General features: G+C 40.6%; 1 protein-coding gene across 2 annotated transcripts; it reads left to right on the top strand.

The window, feature by feature from the left end:
- Nucleotides 1–1,139: 1,139 nt before the first annotated feature.
- LOC111957778 (synapsin-1) lies at nucleotides 1,140–20,184 on the top strand. 2 transcript variants are annotated; one of them, XM_023978769.2, is made up of 13 exons: nucleotides 1,140–2,160; nucleotides 4,312–4,369; nucleotides 5,848–5,939; nucleotides 6,496–6,652; nucleotides 10,115–10,204; nucleotides 12,733–12,795; nucleotides 12,917–13,059; nucleotides 13,242–13,316; nucleotides 13,404–13,506; nucleotides 13,631–13,780; nucleotides 13,969–14,038; nucleotides 14,193–14,787; nucleotides 17,352–20,184. In XM_023978769.2, exons 1-13 carry the CDS (start codon nucleotides 1,844–1,846, stop codon nucleotides 17,377–17,379), a joined length of 1,941 nt encoding a protein of 646 aa, XP_023834537.1. In that variant the 5' UTR covers nucleotides 1,140–1,843; the 3' UTR covers nucleotides 17,380–20,184. The 2 variants fall into 2 exon arrangements, with proteins under 2 accessions (XP_023834537.1, XP_023834536.1); XM_023978768.1 differs by having other exon boundaries at nucleotides 17,314–20,184.
- The last annotated feature ends 505 nt before the right edge of the window (nucleotides 20,185–20,689 follow it).

The raw sequence follows: 20,689 nt of genomic DNA, 5'->3' as shown, positions 1-20,689 counted from the left end.
GACTCATTCGGTTGATTACATTTTGTTATAGCCTACATTTTATATTCCTTTTGTACCTTGATTAAAGGATGTAATAACTCATTGAAATATCTTATTGGGTTTATATGTTGTAAGAATGCATTCTGGAGTTATTGGTATATTCTATCTCAATTTCTTTTGTGGTGATGAACGTATGTGAAAGCACTCAACAAATATGGAGACTACTCGTGTCAGGATATGATTGGTGCTGCTTTGAAGCAAGTCAAGCTCAACAGTGACCCCATGAGGAATACACTGGAATTTCTAACATTTTATTCATAGGATTTTGTTAATTATAATGTATATATACTTCAAGAAATACTGTGTGCAGAGTAAAACTGACATTCCTTCATGATCACCAATGTTATACATGAATTACATTACATTTGGTTTTATCAACATTCAATAGAATAGGATGATTTAATAGGATTAATTTTAATAGGACATAGAATGGTCCTGCATTTTCAGACTATTTAGTGATGTTTTCTTTCCTGCAGTCATTGTCTCATTGCTTTGTTTTATGGGAATATTTCCTGCCATAATGTCAACCAATCAACATGCAATAGAGGCGTAACTTCATGTAGTGTGGATAATAGAAACAGCATTGTGAGCAGTTCCCACTCAGCAAACATTTACTGGGTTCTATGGGCTAGTAGTTAGTAGACCAACTGGTTTCTATTAGTGTTTTGGGTGAGTAGGCTAATTGAGAGAGCTTTGCTGGACCTGTATTTATATAACATGAACCCACCAGTAAGAAATTCAACCAGTGAGTGAACTCAGTAATGGAATCAGTGATGGTGCCGTCCAGGGTTCTGAACTGGCAACAATTTAACTCAAAGAAGTCATATTCTCTGTAACAATCACTCGTTGCTGTCTATAAATTCGCAGCCTATGATAAAGCATCACAAAACTCTCTAAAATCAATTACTTTCTTTTAATACCAAAATGTAACCAGATGCCTCAACATATCGCTATTGTTACCGCTTTATTCACTTTTTTCATTCATCTCGAGCATAGACAGCATATGGCGCATTTCCTGTATAGATTGTTTTACCACATCACAATTATTCATTTCCTACACTGTCTAATGCAATGATTACAGTGTAGGAGGTGAAGTGTCTGTTTTATTTCTCAAAATGCCCGCAGTCATTCCCCCGACACGAAAGCTACGCGCCTATCAATAGTCTCTCTTCAGCACCACCCTTCATCCCAACCTGCCCCGCTCGTCTCAAAGGATACAGGGGAGTGACGCAGGAGGATAGAAGGAAAAACTGCGCCGAACCTCGAAAGAAGGATTGGGTAGGGGGTGCTGCAATAAGACAAATTATGTACACCCAATTGTAAGTCACGGATCCTCCGTTCCCTAGAACTGAGACCGAAGCACGTCCTGTCTGGTCAGAGGACGTGGAAGCCAGACTCACCTGTTATCTATTTTACGCAACCACCCACGAATCGTTTGATGGATGCGAATCGAATTTGGATAATTATTTGAGGTAGGCGAAGGTTAGATATTCGTGTTGACTTTTCTCACCGTGACCAGTAGACATATCCTTCCTCGAGTCAATTGAACAGGTCTAAACCTTGAAGCAGGTACAGGCCACTCCATCGGTAGGATTAGAAAATAAACGAATTCAATTGATACCATTTTGACAACCAGTTTTTTCTTCTGCGACCCCGGATTGATTAATTTACAACTGATCCTTCTATTCAAATGGAAAAATAGGTTTGGTTATAGGCTATTGGTAGGTTAATTCATCCATTGTTAATTTGCATCAGAGGGGAGGATTCGCCATATACCTTTTCGTATACTTTTTTGATCTTCAACATGAATTACCTGCGTCGTCGGCTGTCGGACAGCAATTTTATGTCCAATTTGCCCAATGGGTACATGACTGACCTACAACGCCCTGACCCGCCTCAGCAAGACCCTGCAATAGTGTCGCCTGGACCACCAGAGAGGCGTATGTCTACCAACCAGCATTCTGAGGGCTCTGGAAGCGGAGCCGGAGCTGGTTTTTTATCCTCATTTACTAAAGCTGTCAAACAAACCACTGCCGCTGTCGCTGAGAAAGTCACCGAGGTAGCAGGCGTTGCCTCTGGTGCCAAGATACTCCTGGTTATTGATGACCAACAGACAGACTGGTAAGGAGAGTGATGTGTAAGGTTAGACGCCATTATACTCAAATGTGAGCCAGTAGCCTATGCTTCCAATAAACAGGTCATAATTAGGATATGCTTAATCTTTACTATAGTCATAACACACACGTATGCATATAGAGCGAGACAACGTGAGACTAATACAGTGTATATGTCAAAGACATGTTATCCACAGTCATTACCTAAACAGGACACAGAAATTGCCCGTTTGCACCAACAGCGCATTCCAGGTGGTCTCGCGTGTGCCAGGCATGGCAAACGAGACTATGCTACATATTCAGATGGTTCTGTCGTGCCAAATAAGCATGCATAATGTAAAAATTTTAGCGTTTTTGGTATGCTTAAAAGGATGGTTCACTCAAATTACACATTGGTTTCCTTTCCCTGTAAGCAGCCTATGGACAAGGTATGACCGTGTCACACCCTGGCCGATGACTTAACTAATTTCACTACCATAGAACCGACTACAACACCCTAGGTTTAGACCAAGAGCAAAGCGAGCAGGTTATTTGAAAATGGGCTTGAGTGGAAATACATGAAAGGTAAATCGAGGCAGGTAATAGGTCAGACACACTGAGAAATGACTGTCTACTTAGCACCTCTGCCTAGCTTTGGAAGTTAAAGCTGCTATATGTAACTTTTTGGGTAACCCGACCAAGTTCACATTGAAAGATACGTTCTTGATTGTCATTCTCATTGAAAGCAAGTCTAAGTGGTAGATACGTTCTATGTTAGCTATTTCTATGCTTCCCGCTCTTAAGTTTTGTTTTGGTGTCTTTTAATTTCGGTTTTGTACACCAGCCTCAAACAGCTGAAAATATATTTTTGGTTATGGAAAATAGGGGCTTAGATGGTACAATGATTCTCTACACTATACTTGCTTTGTCCCATTAACTGAAGTTAGACGAACTATTAGAATTTTATCAACCAGGAAATAGCGGAGCGATTTCTACATAGTGAACCTTTAACTTTTTGTTATGCATATAGAACAGTTTTACCTCCAATTTACTAAATTGAAATACAGCAGGCCATAAGGTGGCAGTATCTTTTTTGGCTTGTGCCTGCTGTAACTAAAGTAAGCTAACTGGCAAGCTACGCTGTTGTTGCTAGCTAGAATTTGTAGTAAGCCTTTGTTGATACTTGGCATTAACTGGATAACTAGCAACATAAATAACAATGGATTTATTTTTGGAACGAAGCAGCTGCCTGTTAACTGTTGAGTCAGTGGAGTAGCTAGCTAGTTATGTTGTGCTAAATAGTGATGCTAACCATTTAGCTAACTTTAGCTAGCAAGCAAACTGGCAGTATGGGATAATGGAGAGCGAATGAAATTATTTATTAATCTTAAAATAGCTAGCTTGGTAAAGCGTTGTGTGCATTGTGCTTCACACCCATTCGTTTCATATGCCAGCCAACTAATGCGCAGCTCCACATTATCAAACTGAACCTAACAAGATTTTTTTTAAATTCAAGCCCAAAACTCCAATCCTCAATGTGAAAGATGTAAAGTCTTGCTCTAGATGTTTATATTTATATGAAGCGTTATTGCTTGTTAGGAAGCTCATATTTCTTCCCCAATTTTGTCTTTTATCATCAACTATTTTAGCGTCGCAACAAAATGGAGGGATACATAAAACACAATCAAATTTAATCCAACAAAAACAGGTTTCAGTGCAGCGAAAGCATTTCCATGATAACCTTAATTTAAATAATCTCATGCAAGTAATACTTCTCGTCACAAAACCAACGCTTCGCTCACCGCAAACAGGGGCAGGGGCAGTTTATAAAGGGGCAGAGAAAAACAGTGAGCCAATCACATCACTCAATGAATCAAGCAATAAACAAGTGCTCAGTTAGGAGCATATGGACAGCTAGAATTTGCACATCATGTTCAAATCATCTATAATTGACCTTGTTGAGCTTCACACTCAATGTGAGATACTTGTGTAAAATACCATGATGATTTATTGTTCCAAAATAGTTAATGTTTTTCTGTTTTATTTGATGTACGTATATGTCACCATCATTTGAGTATGCTTGTGTGATAGGAAAGCATTAAAAACTGCTGTCCAAAGTAGGCCTAGTTGCTACGCAAGTCAAATATTTTTCTACCCCTCTTGCCTCTCTTCTCTATAGGGTAAAGGTCTTCAAAGGTAAAAAGGTTCATGGTGAATTCGACATTAAGGTGGAACAGGTGGGTTGCTCTTGCACCTTTGTTTTTTTCATTGTCTCTTTTCACTGTAGAATTATTTTGGTGACTGGTTTTCCCATACAAGGCATTAAAGACGTGCTTTTTAGCTTGACATTTTTGTAGAATAAAGGGGTGTTTGCGTGAAATAAAGAAGGACAATTTAGAATAGAGTTGATTTTATATTTCAGTCATTTAATAGATGCTGTTATCCAGAGAACCGTATAGTAGTGAGTGCATACATTTTCATATGTACTGGTAACCCATGGGAATCGAACCAACAACCCTGGCATTTTATGTGCCATGTGCTACCAACTGAGCCACACAGGAGTTGGAGAGGTGATTTGAGGTAATACAAGACCCAATGAGACTCACAGGTAACCTCATGATGGGCATTATTGAGTGTAGGGATTGAAGCCCACAGATAGACAACCCTTGCATCTAGTGACATTATCAGACTGTACATTGGTGCTGCAGACCTGCACTTACTATATGCAATATACAATGAATCAAAGAAAACACAAGACATGAATAACATATTGAACTATGTTAAGTGGACTGAGAGTTGGATAATCATTAAGTGTGATAATATGTTGTCACTCTGAATCTGTTAACAATATCTATGGAAAATAAGATGATATTATGGACCCCAAAACATTTATACCCGGTGGTGGAGTTAATGCTACCATCTGTGCTTTGTAAATGAAGACTTGAAAATGTTTTGGGATTCTTTTTTCTGCCTTGGGGCATTTTCCATGTCTCCTATTTCTGTCTTCTCCTTTTATGTTGCATTAGAGTGTTTCCGCTATGTGTGCCATGAGTCTCTCAGCAGGAATAGCCCTGTGCAATGAATGTCTCATTATCTGCAGAGGTGATAGTTGTTACCTTGTACAATCTTCATAGTATTTGGGGACAAAACCATTGAATTAATACAGTACGGTATTCCACACCATCTGTCTTCTAGATCCATCTGTCTTAACTCTATCATCTAATTTAATCACGTCTGACAAACGTAGATTTCTGGAGTGAACTATAACCTTAGAATGTCCCTGTTATTAGAATCACAATGCTGTTTGAGCATTTCGTATTATCTCAGAGCATTTCGTATTATTCCGTACAATATGTTACGAATTTGCAAAACATACAATATGCTAAGAGTTAGGGTTAAGGTTAGGCTTAAGTTTAGGAGTTAAGTTAAAGGGTTAAGGGAAGGGTTAGCTAAAATGGTTAAGGTTAGGGGAAGAATTAGCCAACATGCTAAGTAGTTGCAAATTAGGGTTAGGGTTAGGGTTTGCATTATACGTACACTCATCCAGCCATACCAACCACCTTACTTTAGTTTTTGCCTTAAGTAACCATATGTCTTATGTAACTATATGAAACGTAACATATCATACTAAATGGAGTATCTCAGATTTACATACAGAATAATAGAAAATAATCGGAGACCAGGTTGGGGATTGACACTGATGTTTTCCATTCAGGCTGACTTCTCTGAAATCAACTTGATAGCTCATGCTACGGGGGCCTATAGTGTTGATATAGAAGCCATCCGGAATGAAACCAAGGTCACCAAGTAAGTCTACTGTACATACAGTGTTCTACATGCTGTTTAAATGCTGAGTGCATTCAAAAACATGATTTTCATGTGTTTATATTTCCACACTATGAGGTTGGAATAATACTGTGAAATTGTGAAAATTATGACAATGCCTTTTTAGTGTAAGAGCTGCTTAAAAAGACCACCTGACATTTCTGCCTGTTTTGGTGGGATGGAGTTTTGGTCTGCCTGGTGACAGTCCTAGCTAAATTCTTGCTTGAGAAACTGCTCTTTGTGAGGAAGCTATTTTTGTTTCTTTTTGGCCATTTTAATTGAAAACTGTCACAACAAGGTACTTAATTGTTACCCAGAAATTATTTGATATTGAGAAAAAAACTGCTGCAATGGATCTTTAAGATAGTTATAAAAAAAAAAACTAAGATCATCAGTGTGTCATGATTTCTGATGTTACAAGACATGCAGGATTTCTTGCAAGTTTCAAGTACAATACCAGAATAAAATGTTCATATGTCTGTCTGAATATAATGTATTGGTAATTTGTGGAATTGTTTTGTATTTTCTATTTTGCAAGATGTTTCAGGCCTGACTTTGTGCTGGTTAGACAGCATGCCTTCAGTATGGCCAAGAATGGAGACCACCGACACATAGTGATTGGGTTGCAGTATGCTGGTCTCCCAGGTGTAAACTCTCTGCACTCTGTCTACAACTTCTGTGACAAGCCATGGGTGGTAAGTAGTGTTGCCCGGTATACTGAAACTTATTTTTTGATGCTAGAACATAAAAAATGGTTTGGTACTAGAATTTTTGTTACTTTCGGTACTTCTATCAAATGTGTCTCACGTCGTCTAGTATTTGAGAGAGGATCAAGTCTGTCTATCAGTGCAGCCGATGTCCCCTTTTAGAGCAAGCGCACCGTGCCTGCTCCACTTAAGGAGTCCTTATACATTCTGGCAGAACTTGGCTATGCGAAACGAACGTCTGTGCTCGCGTACTCCCTAAAGACCTTCGCTTGAAAAGAAGAAAAAAGCTGCAATATTACTGTTGTTTGTCCCTCTTGAGCCACCGTAGCAATAACATACCCAGTAACACTTTCTCAAAATAGGTAGAATTAATCTAAAATAAATCCAAAATCTATAATTAATTTAGATGATTTTGCCGAGGAGGTCCTTTTACATCCATCTAAGATGTTTGGTGCAGTATTTCTCAAGTGGAAAAATTTCCATGAAAACTAGTCTTCTCTCGTTGAATGACAACGAGCACTTAATTGAATAATCCCGTCCATAGCTCCCACTCCTACTAGGAGTAGTACTGTTGACCAATCACCGATGAAGGGGCATAGACTTTGGCTACCGAACCTCAACTTGAGTCAAGAAAACAAACACTGCCGAAGACCAAAACTAACCAAAACGTCAGAAAATGTCATCATAATATATGCGCAAACTGTTTCGTCTTGGAAGCATACGGTAAGCTTAACTCATTGCTAGTTCTAGCCTGTCCCGAGGAACCACTGCACAATCTGGGCTGCATCATGTTAGCTCCCCACTCCATTGTGCTGCAGAAAAGTTAACACACTTGAATAATGCAACACGGCAAAATGTTGCAACTGTTAATTACTGTTCCCAAAACAATGTTGTTTACATGCTAAGAACACTTTCAATGCAAGATACCGGTTGAAGCTGATATCAATTCACTACCCTACAAGCCGATTTCAGTGGTGATGTCATGTACATTTTTCCGTGGGGCAAAAAAATATAAATATTATGTAGACGCATTCCAGCAAAACCAATAAACAACACAACAGTAAACAATACATGAATTGCACTATAATGGTGACAAAACAGTGCCACAAACTGTTAGGGCCTACATAAAGCTGTCCCAACAGCAGAGCTTTCTTTTCAGCACCATGGAGTGAATTCTTACCACCGCTACACCTCACTATCAGCTGAGCATTGTCTGGCAGCAAAACAGTTCATTCAACCTCATTTACTGACTTCAAAAAAAATATAGCTGATATGGCTGACTTGCTTAAACAAATGTTGTTTCTACTGACAATTGAGATGTACAAACTATGGCATAAGGCAAAGAGGTAATTCGTAATTTCGATTAAGACATTAATGAGCGAGCTAAGACGGACCTAGTCAATATAATTATTTGTTCAGCGCTTTTGAAATGTACAGTGACAGAATTCCGAACATGAGCCGTTCTTACAGTATTTTCCCTGTACACAAAGTCAGAACCGTAGGATAAATACAGGGGGAATATAAGCAGACAATTTAAGCTCTTAAAATATTCGATGATGACATTTCTCTAAAACAGGCTATAGGCTACATGTGCACCACCAAGTCAGAACAGCTGGCTAAGTTATGAGGGGGAAAGGAACCAAATTATTAGAGTGAGGCACATGGGCTACTAACAGCTAACTACACAACATAGACTTTGTATTACTTTCTTAGCAACAGTATACATATCTTCCTGGCATATTACATCATTTATGCAGCAGCACACAATACATTTCTGGACACACCTTGTTGTGCCTTGCTCACTTGAACAGGAAGGTGGCGTGGACTTGTGGGCAAATTTTGTCATCAAACTTTGTCATCAAAGTCTGGCGTTCTCTGGATTTATGGTGCTTTCAAGACAACTGGGAACTCTGGGGGGAAAAACTAGGTTGAATCATGAGTCAGTGATCTTCAGAAAGAGGCCAGAGTTCCCGACTTGGAATGACCTTTCAAAACGTATTTTCCCAGTCGGAGCTAGTTTTTTCAGAGTTCCCAGTTGGCTTGAATTCACTGAAGTCTGAGATTTCCCAGTTCCGAGTTTCCAGTTGTTTTGGACGCGGAAGTCATGCTGGGATAGCATGGCCAATGTATTCAACCTTTTCTGGCCCGTGGTGTTGCATGTGAATGTTTATCCTTTTAAGCTTGGAAACGGGACCCTTTTACCCAGACTTGGACCACACACCCTCTCCACTGAATAGCAGGCTACCGATCGCTTTGCAACGCTTGCAGTTAGCCGCTGATTCCTTACAAACCACTCATTGTTGAATTTGCGATTTCCAACTTGTTGTGGAATGTTTATGTCCAATGGCCGATGAGCACCGAGCCAATCACGGTGCAACTACAGAACATTACCAACCCCTACACTCTGTATTTTCCGCTGGCTGCCACACCACCTCAGAAAGCACTGTGCTAGGCTGAAACACCTGCATTTTGGAGCTGACTTACTCAAGAAAGCAAAAAAGAGACCATGTTTGTATGCAGCTTTATTAACTCAATTATATATTTTTACATTGTTTGCAAATTGATATGTGACATGTATTAATGCTAAAATAACATGCAAAACAGGCAACGGCTAGCCCCACCTTCCCTGAATGACGGGTCGCCACTGGCTGATTTCAAAGCGGATTGTCACCAAAAACCATACAGTCATTGCAAAAACGTTATTCATTCACTTCGTCTCCCTCGCCTCAGTCACATCTCTCCTGTTTCTCTTGCTGTGTGTGAATGACGTCATTTGATCTTAAAGAGACAGTGCACACTTTGATAAAAGAAGAGATTGCTTCTTCTATACAAATGTTTTTGATCAGTACAATAAAATAGGTCCCAAATAGAAAGGAAACAGAACATTTTTCATCTGTAGCCCCATGAAATCAGCCAAAATAAGCTCAATAACTCAATGCATGCACACATTCCTATTGAATATGCATTCACCTGCATTGTGAATAGGCCTAGTCTACAGCTTGATTTAATATTCAGATTAACATTATGTAGTTAGATTGGTAAAAACAAAGTCAAATTGTTTGTATGCTTGTATAATTGATTCATTAATACATACATGGCTGTCTCTGAAAAATTGACATCAAACATTTAAAATGTAATGATATTGAACTCAAAAGATCTGTCTGGATCAAGTGCCATTATGTGATTTAGGCTAATACGCCTTCTTTTTATGCCATGGTATCGTTTTGGTATCGTTTTTAATATTGTTTTGGTATCGAGTATCGTGATGGCATCGAGTATTGTGATACTAAACCTGGTATCAGTATCAAAGTCAAAATTCTGACAACACTAGTGGTAAGCATGGCAATATAAAGCAGATTAAATTGTTTTTTTTCTTGAGCTAGACAGATCATGACTATTGATTTTACTGTAAAGGTAACGTATTTTCTGTATTATCATGTCTTGTTTCAGTTTGCTAATATGGTGAGATTGTACAAACAACTGGGACCAGAGGAATTCCCACTGATCGAGCAGGTTTACTATCCCAACCACAGGGAAATGGTGGGTGTTCTGCCATCTGCTTCTCTCTACTCCTCCCCCACCACGGCATGGCCATGTCCTCACACTAAACAGACCTAAGCACAGACTATTAGGTTGCCCCTCTGTTTGGATGACACACATGCTTCTGTGGCCAGTAAGACAAGGACAAAGGAATAGTTAGTTCACATCTATTTTCTCAGATCTAATTACGGCAATCAATCTTAATACTGGCTCAGAGTGCATGTGTACAGGTCCTAGTTGAGCCAGAGTGGGTTTGATTATTTCTGTGCCCTACGAATCCCCTCAGTAGCACTGCACTGAGATCAGTGTCTGCCTGTGTTGCCGCAGTGCTGTCCCCCTCCATGACTACAGTCGCAGGCCTGCTCTCGGCTCAGCTCGCCTCAACGATCAACATGAATCACTCCATAATCACTCCAGTTTTACTTTACCTTTTTGGGCTCATGCTGGCCTCAGCATATTTCACTCAATGAAGTAGATGTACACTACCTTTCAAAAGTTTGGGGTCACTTAGAAATGTCCTTATTTTTTAAAGAAAAGCACATTTTTTGTCCATTAAATAACATAAAATTGATCAGAAATACAGTGTAGACATTGTTCATGTTCTAAATGACTATTGTAGCTGGAAATGGCAGATTTGTTATGGAATATCTACATAGGCGTACAGAGGCCCATTATCAGCAACCATCACTCCAACGTTCCAATGGCACATTGTGTTAGCTAATCCAAGTTTATCAATTTAAAAGGCTACTTGATCATTAGAAAACCCTTTTGCTATTATGTTAGCATAGGTGAAAACTGTTGTTCTGATTAAAGAAGCAATAAAACTGGCCTTTAGACTGGTTGTGTAACGGTTGTCGAAGTCGTTCTCCTCCTCAGACGAGGAGGAGCATGGATCGGACCAAGACGCAGAGTGGAAAGTGGTCATTATTTAATGAAAACGAAAACAATACACGATACGATACAAAACAACAAACGTGACAAAACCGAAAACAGTCCCGTGTGGCACGAACACTGACACGAGATACAAACACCCACAAAACACACGTGAAACCCCGGCTGCCTTAGTATGATTCTCAATCAGGGACAACGATTGACAGCTGCCTCTGATTGAGAATCATACCAGGCCGAACACAAAACCCCAACATAGAAAATCACACATAGACAGCCCACCCCAACTCACGCCCTGACCAACTAAATAAATACAAGAAAAAGGAAAAACAGGTCAGGAACGTGACAGGTTGAGTATCTGGGTTCGATTACAGGCTCAAAATGGTCAGAAACAAAGAACTTTCTTCTGAAACTCGTCAGTCTATTCTTGTTGTAAGAAATTAAGGTTATTCCATGCGAGAAATTGCCAAGAAACTGAAGATCTCGTACAACGCTGTGTACTACCCCCTTCACAGAACAGTGCAAACTGGCTCTAACCAGAATAGAAAGAGGAGTGGGAGGACCCGGTGCACAACTGAACAAGAGGACAAGTACATTAGAGTGTCTAGTTTGAGAAACAGATGCCTCACAAGTCCTCAACTGGCAGCTTCATTAAATAGTACCTGCAAAACACCAGTCTCAACGTCAACAGTGAAGAGGTAACTCCGGGATGCTGCCTTTCTAAGCAGAGTTGCAAAGAAAAAGCCATGTCTCAGACTGGCCAATAAAAATAAAAGATTAAGATGGGCAAAAGAACACAGACGATGGACAGAGGAGCTCTGCCTAGAAGGCCAGCATCCCAGAGTCACCTCTTCACTGTTGACATTGAGACGGGTGTTTTGAAGGTACTATTTAATGAAGCTGCCATTTCTCAGAACAAGAATAGACTGACGAGTTTCAGAAGAAAGTTCTTTGTTTCTGGCCATTTTGAGCCTGTAATCAAACACACAAATGCTGATGCTCCGGATACTCAACTAGTCTAAGGAAGGCCAGTTTTATTGCTTCTTTAATCAGAACAACAGTTTTCAACTGTGCTAACATAATTGCAAAATGGTTTTCTAATGATCAATTAGCATTTTAAAATTATAAACTTTTAGCTAACGTGCCAAAACGTGCCATTGGAACGTTGCAGAGATGGTTGCTGATAATGGGCCTCTGTACACCTAAAAATCAGCCGTTTCCAGCTACAATAGTCATTTACAACATTAACAATGTCTACACTGTATTTCTGATCAATTTGATGTTATTTTAATGGACAAAAAATGGCCTTTCTGTCAAAAAGAAGGATATTTCTAAGTGACCCCAAACTTTTGAACGGTAGTGTACAGTAGATGTTTTAATTACAAGGGTTCTCACTCAGCTGATTTCACTGTATCATCTTATCTATATAGCCCATTAAAACTTGATGTGGCTTTCTTATTTAGCTGTATCCTGACTCTTTTAGCAAAGAACAGCAACTTTGAGTTTATAGTTTACTCAATTAGCAATTTACTAAGAAACTCTGTGCTGCACATTCCCTTTAGTCAAACAAACCTACATATCTGGAGACTGTGTAGTATGATGTTTGCCAATGGAGGATGTTGTGTTGTCTTTTGCTCCAGATCACCACTCCTGGTTTCCCTGTGGTGGTGAAAATGGGCCACGCCCACTCAGGGATGGGGAAGGTAGGATAGGCCTGCTCTTGTTACTGTTTTAAATAAGACAAAGTAGGCCTGGATCAGTGTTTATGCTTCACAAGTCATTACTATGAACATAATCTATTTCAATCGTATCTTTACCCTGTAGGTGAAAGTGGACAATCAATATGACTTCCAAGATATTGCCAGTGTTGTTGCCCTGACCAAGACCTATGCCACATCTGAACCTTTCATCGATGCAAAGTACGATGTCCGCATCCAGAAGATCGGAGACAATTACAAGGCCTACATGTGAGTGAGCTCCTTGTTGTGGTGTGACTGAGGTCAATCCATTCTACAAAGTTCCAAGCTATTTAGCACACGCTACAGATCAAAGACCAACAAGATCCATTTAGACTGCATATCCCAACATTGATGTGAATTAGATGATCAAGAGAGAACATGCTAAATGGTAGATCTTGTCTTTTTAACAGGCGGACATCGATTTCAGGGAACTGGAAAACCAACACTGGTTCAGCCATGCTGGAGCAGATAGCCATGTCAGACAGGTGAGTGCTATCACAGACTGGGCCTTTGTGCATCAGACAGACAGCCATGTGTTTCCTAGTTAGTAACAGTGTTCTCCAACATTGTAGGTATCGAATGTGGGTGGACTCCTGCTCTGAGGTGTTTGGTGGTTTGGATATGTGTGCTGTGGAGGCTCTGCATGGGAAAGATGGCAAGGATTACATCATAGAGGTAAAGGATTAGAAGTATTTTAAACTATTTACATTATGTTGCTCCTATACCTGTGTAGTAACACTGTATTTACACTGTTAACAGCATTGTATTAACATGTCATTTCCCCCTCTCGTTCCCTCAGGTGGTGGGCTGCTCCATGCCCCTGATTGGAGACCAGCAGGATGAAGACCGTGCACAAATTGCAGAATTGGTCGTTTCCAAAATGAACCAGACAGTCCCACACATTGCAAGTCCCTCTCCTGTCCGCCCCACAGCTGCACAGCCCGCACAGGTGACACACTGTTGCTAACCACAACTCAGTTTATTACACTTAAAATTAGTCAACAATTGTCAAAAGCCGTGTGTTTAGATGAGTGGTCTCTTTTGTTAATTGGCCAGTATATTTGGTCAATTGATCAACTAAAAGTGTATTTGTAACCCATTAACTCTGTGTCTCATTGTGATATGTTGGCCATTCAGAAAGCTGCATCCCCTCAGCCCATCTCACAACCCAAAGTGCCACAGGCTCAGCAACGCCCTCCTCCCCAAGGTAAGAAAATGGCTCTATATTAAGGCCCCAAATCCCTATTGACACTGTTTGCTTTTGTTCATCAGCTGGTAATAAGATAGCTACATAGTTGTTTTTAAATGACTGCTTGATAGGGACTCTGGACTCTGGATAAACAGTGCTCTGTCTCCTCCAGGTGGCCCACAACAAGCCCCCACCAGCACTACCGCCCCTCGCCAAGGCTCCCCCTCCCAGCAGCGCCCCTCACCCCAAGGCCAGCCCCCTGCCCAAAGCTCCAACACCCAGAACCCCTCTGCCCAGGCACCACAGCAGGCCAGACAGGCCAACCCAGGAGCTGGGGCCCAGCAGCGTCCCCCAGGGCAGGGGCAGAAACACTCCTCTGGTCAGGGCTCCCCCCAGAGATCCATGAGCCAGGGGGGCTCCCCCCAGAGCCAGAGGCCACAGCAGTCAGGTCCCCAGCAGCAGCAGCAGAGACCCCCCCCTGGAGGCCCGGGCCAGAAGCCCACAGGGGGCCAGCCCCAGCAGAGGCCCCAGCAGAAGCCAGGCCAGCCCGCCAGGCAACAGTCCCAGGGAGGCAGTCCCCAGGTCCCACAGCAGCAGAGGGCTCCAGCCCAGCAAGGTCGCCCCGGGGCCCCTACCACTCAGCAGCCCCGCCCTAGTGCCCAGGGCCAGGGAGGCCCCGGAGGGAAACCCCCTCTGCAGCAGAAACCCCAGCCCCCACTGAAGCCCAGCCATGACCACCCTGCTATGGGAGCCACCCCTCCACTGAAGTAAGCAAAGCTTTCCTAAAATATTCCAAAACATTCAATACAATATAATTTGTGCTTAGTGTATCCCGACTGTATTACTCAATAGCTCAATATTTCAAATCAAATCAAATTGTATTTGTCACATGTGCCGAATACAACAGGTGTAGACCTTACAGTGAAATGTTTACTTACAAGCACTTAACCAACAATGCAGTTTTAAGAACAATACCTAAAAACAATAAGACATAAAAGTAACAAATAATTAAAGAGTAGCAGTAAAATAACAATAGCGAGGCTACATACAGGGGGTACAGGTACAGAGTCAATGTGCGGGGGCACCAGTTAGTCAAGGTAATTGAGGTAATATGTACATGTAGGTAGAGTTATTAAAGTGACTATGCATAGATAATAACAGATAGTAGCAGCAGCGTAAAGGGGGGGGGGGGCAATGCAAATAGTCTGGGTAGCCATTTGATTAGATGTTCAGGAGTCTTATGGCTTGGGGGTCGAAGCTGTTTAGAAGCCTCTCCGACCTAGACTTGGTGCTCTGGTACCGCTTGCCGTAGGGTAGCTGGAGGGTAGCTGGAGTCTTTGACAATTTTTAGGGTCTTTCCTCTGACACCGCCTGGTATAGAGGTCCTGAATGGCAGGAAGCTTGGCCCCATTGATGTACCGGCCCGTACGAACTTCCCTCTGTAGTGCCTTGCGGTTGGAGGCTGAGCAGTTGCCATACCAGGCAGTGATGCAACCCGTCAGGATGCTCTCGATGGTGCAGCTATAGAACCTTTTGAGGATCTGAGGACCCATGGCAAATCTTTTCAGTCTCCTGAAGGGGAATAGGTTTTGTTGTGCCCTCTTCACGACTGTCTTGGTGTGCTTGGACCATGTTAGTTTGTTGGTGATGTTGACGCCAAGGGACTTGACGGTCTCAACCTGCTCCACTACAGCCCTGTCGATGAGAATGGGGGCGTGCTCGGGTCCTCCTTTTCCTGTAGTCCACAATTATCTCCTTTGTCTTGATCACGTTGAGGGAGAGGATGTAACATCCTCCTGTTGTTTTTGTCAGATGTAATATGACACCAGTCAGCCACACAGGATGCTCTATCTATCTCACTCTAGATAAAGATGGTTGTATAACTGATGAGAGGATTCTGTTTTCCAGATTTAGCTTTCATTTCTTTTTATCTCCACCATGGGGACTGATGTGCATGATCCTGTTATTCCTGTAGGCTAGATCTTGAGATAAATATTGAATTTGCAAATAATCTATGTTTTGTAATGGGATATGTTATAAGATCGTTGTTTGATCGACATTACAAATGTTTGGACTGGGTGTGCATGAATCACTCATATGCATAAGTCTTGTTGACTGTTTTTGTATTATGTAAAATCATGCTCAAAGGAATGTTTTTTCACACTTCGTGTACTGCACACTATTCAACAAGCCTTTTTCCAGTGACTGCCATCATCTAGAATTTCCTGCACTCCTTCAACCCTTTTTTTTGTTTGTTAAACCTTGGGAATTTGTTGTAGCCTATATGTTGTGCTCCCCTTTATCATTGCTCTACAATATAATTTGCAGAAGCTGTAGAAGTGTGTGTTAAAAGCTTTTACAATCAAGCATGCGTGATCAATGTGCAATGTGCATGGCTGATCAAGTTTTGATTCATATTATTCTTCACAGGATTCAACAATAACATTAAATGTGTCTAATTTCAGGAAACACTGAAAAAGTCATGAATAATTGTAATGAAAGACATGGTGACTATTACTTTTCCATTGAGGATCAGGAAATTACGACTATTTTTGATCATGCTAGATTTGATGGTCTCATTGATGAGAGGTTGGTATTAAATACCATCGGGTATGACCATGTTGAATTTCTTAGTAATTCTCTGGTGATGAATGAAACATGAAGTTTAGTTGATACATCATTTAAAATTGGAGCAGTGTTCGCAGAGAAAGGAAGAGAGGATTTGCTACTAGGATACCCAACAGTAGGTGTTTGTCGTTCGAAGGTGCTCTTTGGTATAGGGGTTAATTGGTCATTAAAAAAAAACAAGGAAGACCAAGGCACTCGTCATGTCATTAAAATACCTTTATCATTACGGCATGTTCAATAGAACAAAGATTTAAAAGAGCAGTGTTCCTTAGTGCATGTGATAGAGGGCCCAAATGTGGAAGGAGTAAGAGAAAGTGTTATGTAGTAGATTATGACTGCATCAGGAATATGGCTTTAACAAGCTATTAACAGTCAAAGCTGCAAACAATTCCTTCAATTCATTTCTCTTTGTGCCCTCCAGAACTAGGAACCCTGGTCAAAATCAAAGTTGAAAAAGGAGCATGCCATTTGTCATTCACCGATCAAGTTGAGCTGATCAATGCACTGAATCAGTTATGTAATTAATTATATTACATACTGAAGGAACTTGTGTGTCTCTCTCTCTCTTTCTCTCCTGCCATGCCCTAGTCTTACCATTCCATGAGTTTGCTGCATGACGTTAATAGCCTCTTCCTCTCCTCTATTGCCATTTCCTCTCTTTATAGCAAGTCCCAGTCTCTTACCAATGCCTTCAACATTCCAGAAACACCAGCCCCGCAGGCCAGCCTTAGCCAGGATGAGGTGAAGGCTGAGACCATACGCAACCTACGCAAATCTTTTGCCAGTCTCTTTTCAGACTGAGAGATGGAGTAAGCCCCCCTCCCACACCGACAGAAAGACAGACAGACTGAAAGACAGACCCTTCCCCGCCAATGCGCAAAGGACCAACAGGACTTCACCTCCCTATTATGGACATTGATGTACATTGATGTGAACATTCATTATAAAACATCCACTGCCTATACATTTCAAGACCACACATAGAATATAATACAGCTAGGTTTGTTGGTGTCAGTCTGAAACATTCCCAGTCACCTTCACATTCAAAATGATTTACACACACACACACACACACACACACACACTTCTCTTGTTGTTGCACGTGTGTTTAAATTTCTGAAAAAAGGTGAAGATTCTTGTCCCTTTATAGATTGTGTTGTTATATAATGGGACATTACATTTCAGTAGGTGGCCTGTGTTACTACAGTGGCTGTTTGTATGGTATGTATTGAAAGATATCTGCTTGGTCATCCTTTGATCATTTTGAATGTTTTTTATGCTAATAGTGGGATCAATACACTGGTAATCTTCATGAAAGTGTTGCCAGTTTTCTGTTGTTACTGTAAAATCATAGTGACACATTTGACCAACTTTTGGTTGGCTCTCAAATAAACCATCACTAAACCATCACAGTAGGTCACTTCATTGTTACAGTAAAGCAACACTATAGCTGTTTGAGCTACCCATTTATTCTAAGTGATGTTGCTTTAGATGCATGTCAATAAAGGAGGTATGGTTGCAGTTTCAACCACTCACTTTGGCGCTTGTAACCGTGTTGTCACATGTAATTAGCTAGAGTAGTTAGCATTGCAAAAGTATGTGTTGTTTTTGTGAGAATGCCGTTGCTGCCTCCCTCTCCCTTATCCTTTTACATTAGGACAAAACCCCAATAGCACTCATCTTGGAAAACATGCCTTACACAGACACAGAGTTCAGTCAGATCAAATGGTATTGTCTCAGGGATGTCCTGGTGATTGTGACACACGCGTGTCAGGAGTCAGGTCTTCCATACGTTGCACTGTAATTAGGATAATGATCTACTGCAAATGATAGCAAAAGCATATGTTTTTATTGAGGTAGAATGTATTTGTTATTTGAAATGTATTTGCACATGAAGTATAACAAAATTATACTTGAATACATGAACCAAGAGATGTTTTTTTTATTTTAATGTCAGTTTGTCAGATTGCAGAGACACAGCCATCTTAGTGCTCTATTTTACCAGCCCACAAGGGCCTGGAATGCTGCTGTCTCTGTGAGTGGAGAGTGTATGGGTGCCTGTGCTGTCTGTCCCCTGTTTCCCAACAGGGTCACAGCTTATGAGCAGGAGGCCTAGTCCAATGAAATGCTCAGCCAAGGAATGTCCCATGGATCATGTAGGCAGTGTAAAATAAATGCACTGGGATTCCCCCTGTGGGATATACCACTGCATTAAACTTCTGTTTGATTTTCTACTCATAACACTTTCTCCCCAAAATATCAATCAATGACCCCTTTGATAATTGGTCAGAAAAAGAGCCCATTGCTGAGACCTCTTTCAAGGGCACTAAACATGTCTTCCAAAAAGAGTGTGTTCCATGTCAACATGGCATATGTTGTTTTGGAGCCAATTCGGAAAGTCCCAATCTCCTTGCAGAACCCCTGTGCATCGGCCCCTTTGTGTATCCACAGTGACCCCTTGTGATAAGTGGTGCATAAACGTATTCATGTTGTTCTGTAAAACTGTCAAACCAAATAGAATTGTCGTACAGATGGTGACATACAAAATATGCAGATTCGTCACGCCCCCCCCCCCCGCGCTGCTGGCTGTGCTTGTTAATATTTTGTGTGTTTTCAATGAATACTTGTGGATGTTGGTTGATTTTTGGCATTTCTGTCATTCATTTTTGGGGATTAAGCCCTTTTTTAGTACTGGCATTTATGGTCATGGATTATTTCTACTTTTTGAAGAAGCTTTTTTAACTTCAGTTTCTCTTCTATTCAGGATTACATGTCTTTGTTTTTTGAACGTCTATTAAACTTCTTATAATAGGACTCAATGTAAATCATAACTCAGCAAACAGAATTGTCATGGTATACCATTTTGTGTGGATCACAGAAACCTCAAATGATACCTCCTACAAATCTGTGAAATTGACTTGTCTAGATGAAGGTGTGATTGGCATGAATTGTTACTGTTTTACTCTGCTCTCTGCCTCTGCTTGTAACAGAGTGGTATGCTTTCCCTCCTATAACTCATAGCTATGTTTGGAGTTATAATCCTCCTGTGGATTATACATTGGGGGGATAATTACAACAATCTTGATGAATCCTATTTGTTGATATTCATAGACGTGTTTGTTGACGTGGTACATGTTTCTTTTAAATGTTTACATTCTTTTTAATGGATATATTTGAATGTATGTTTACAATTGGTAGGCTATGCCTTTTTCCTTTGGTAAAGTGGTTTTCCTGTTTCTAAATGCAGATGTTTTGTTTTAGAAAGGTTTTATCTGTTATCTGCACTATGAATTTCTGTGAAATTGATTGTCAATATTGATGCCTGCCAGATGTATAAAATAAGAAATCTATATATGTATCTAAAATAAACAACAATCAAGAGGAAATATTAAATATATTGTAAATCATGGTGGAGTGTTAAAATACATGTAGAAACGTATAGTTGATGTTATTTGCAATGTAGCTGAATAATTATGTGAAAATTACTATGCTATCAACATGTGCACATATTCAATAAAGTTCAAGACCAATAGTAACATTGATTAACCATTTTCTTTGTTATGTTCAAATGAGGAATGATTCAGATAAAGAATAACTTATAATTGAGTAGATATGATATCAGTAAAGCCCAGTGCAAAACTGTGAATGGCCAATGGCTCATTTCCTCTGTGGAATGATAGCATAGTTGCATACAGTACACACAGAGAGAGAAGCTATTCTATACAAAAGGTTTGACTCAATAACATTGGTGTAATAAGGTTCAGCTCTACCAATGTGACCACAAGGTGGTGCAGGGTTGCAGTCTGACTGACCAGCCAGTTGAAGGCTCAAAGGCCTTTACAGTATGTACTGTGAACTTTATCACACGCACGATGCACCAAAATGAGATCCTAGTTTCAAAATACAGTATCTAGAGTGGAGTGGCCTAAATTATTGGTGTCTTTTCTGATAATGTCTTATCATATTGTTGTAAGGACAGAAATAATGTTTTATTGCTTGGAGAACATGTTATAAGAGAAAGAGATATACAGTAAATAGTAT

Source organism: Salvelinus sp. IW2-2015, linkage group LG33 (assembly GCF_002910315.2).
Source record: "Salvelinus sp. IW2-2015 linkage group LG33, ASM291031v2, whole genome shotgun sequence".
NCBI lineage: Eukaryota > Metazoa > Chordata > Actinopteri > Salmoniformes > Salmonidae > Salvelinus > Salvelinus sp. IW2-2015.
Note: the sequence above shows the minus strand (reverse complement) of the source record. Positions and strands in the feature narration are given on the sequence as shown.

Bases quoted from the DNA above. Each gene is read 5' to 3' on its own strand.
- LOC111957778 (XM_023978768.1), top strand. From the start codon at position 1,844: ATGAATTACCTGCGTCGTCGGCTGTCGGACAGCAATTTTATGTCCAAT. The intron at 4,370-5,847 runs GTGGGTTGCTCT...TTTTCCATTCAG, and splicing joins TCGACATTAAGGTGGAACAG to GCTGACTTCTCTGAAATCAA. The intron at 10,205-12,732 runs GTGGGTGTTCTG...CTTTTGCTCCAG, and splicing joins ATCCCAACCACAGGGAAATG to ATCACCACTCCTGGTTTCCC.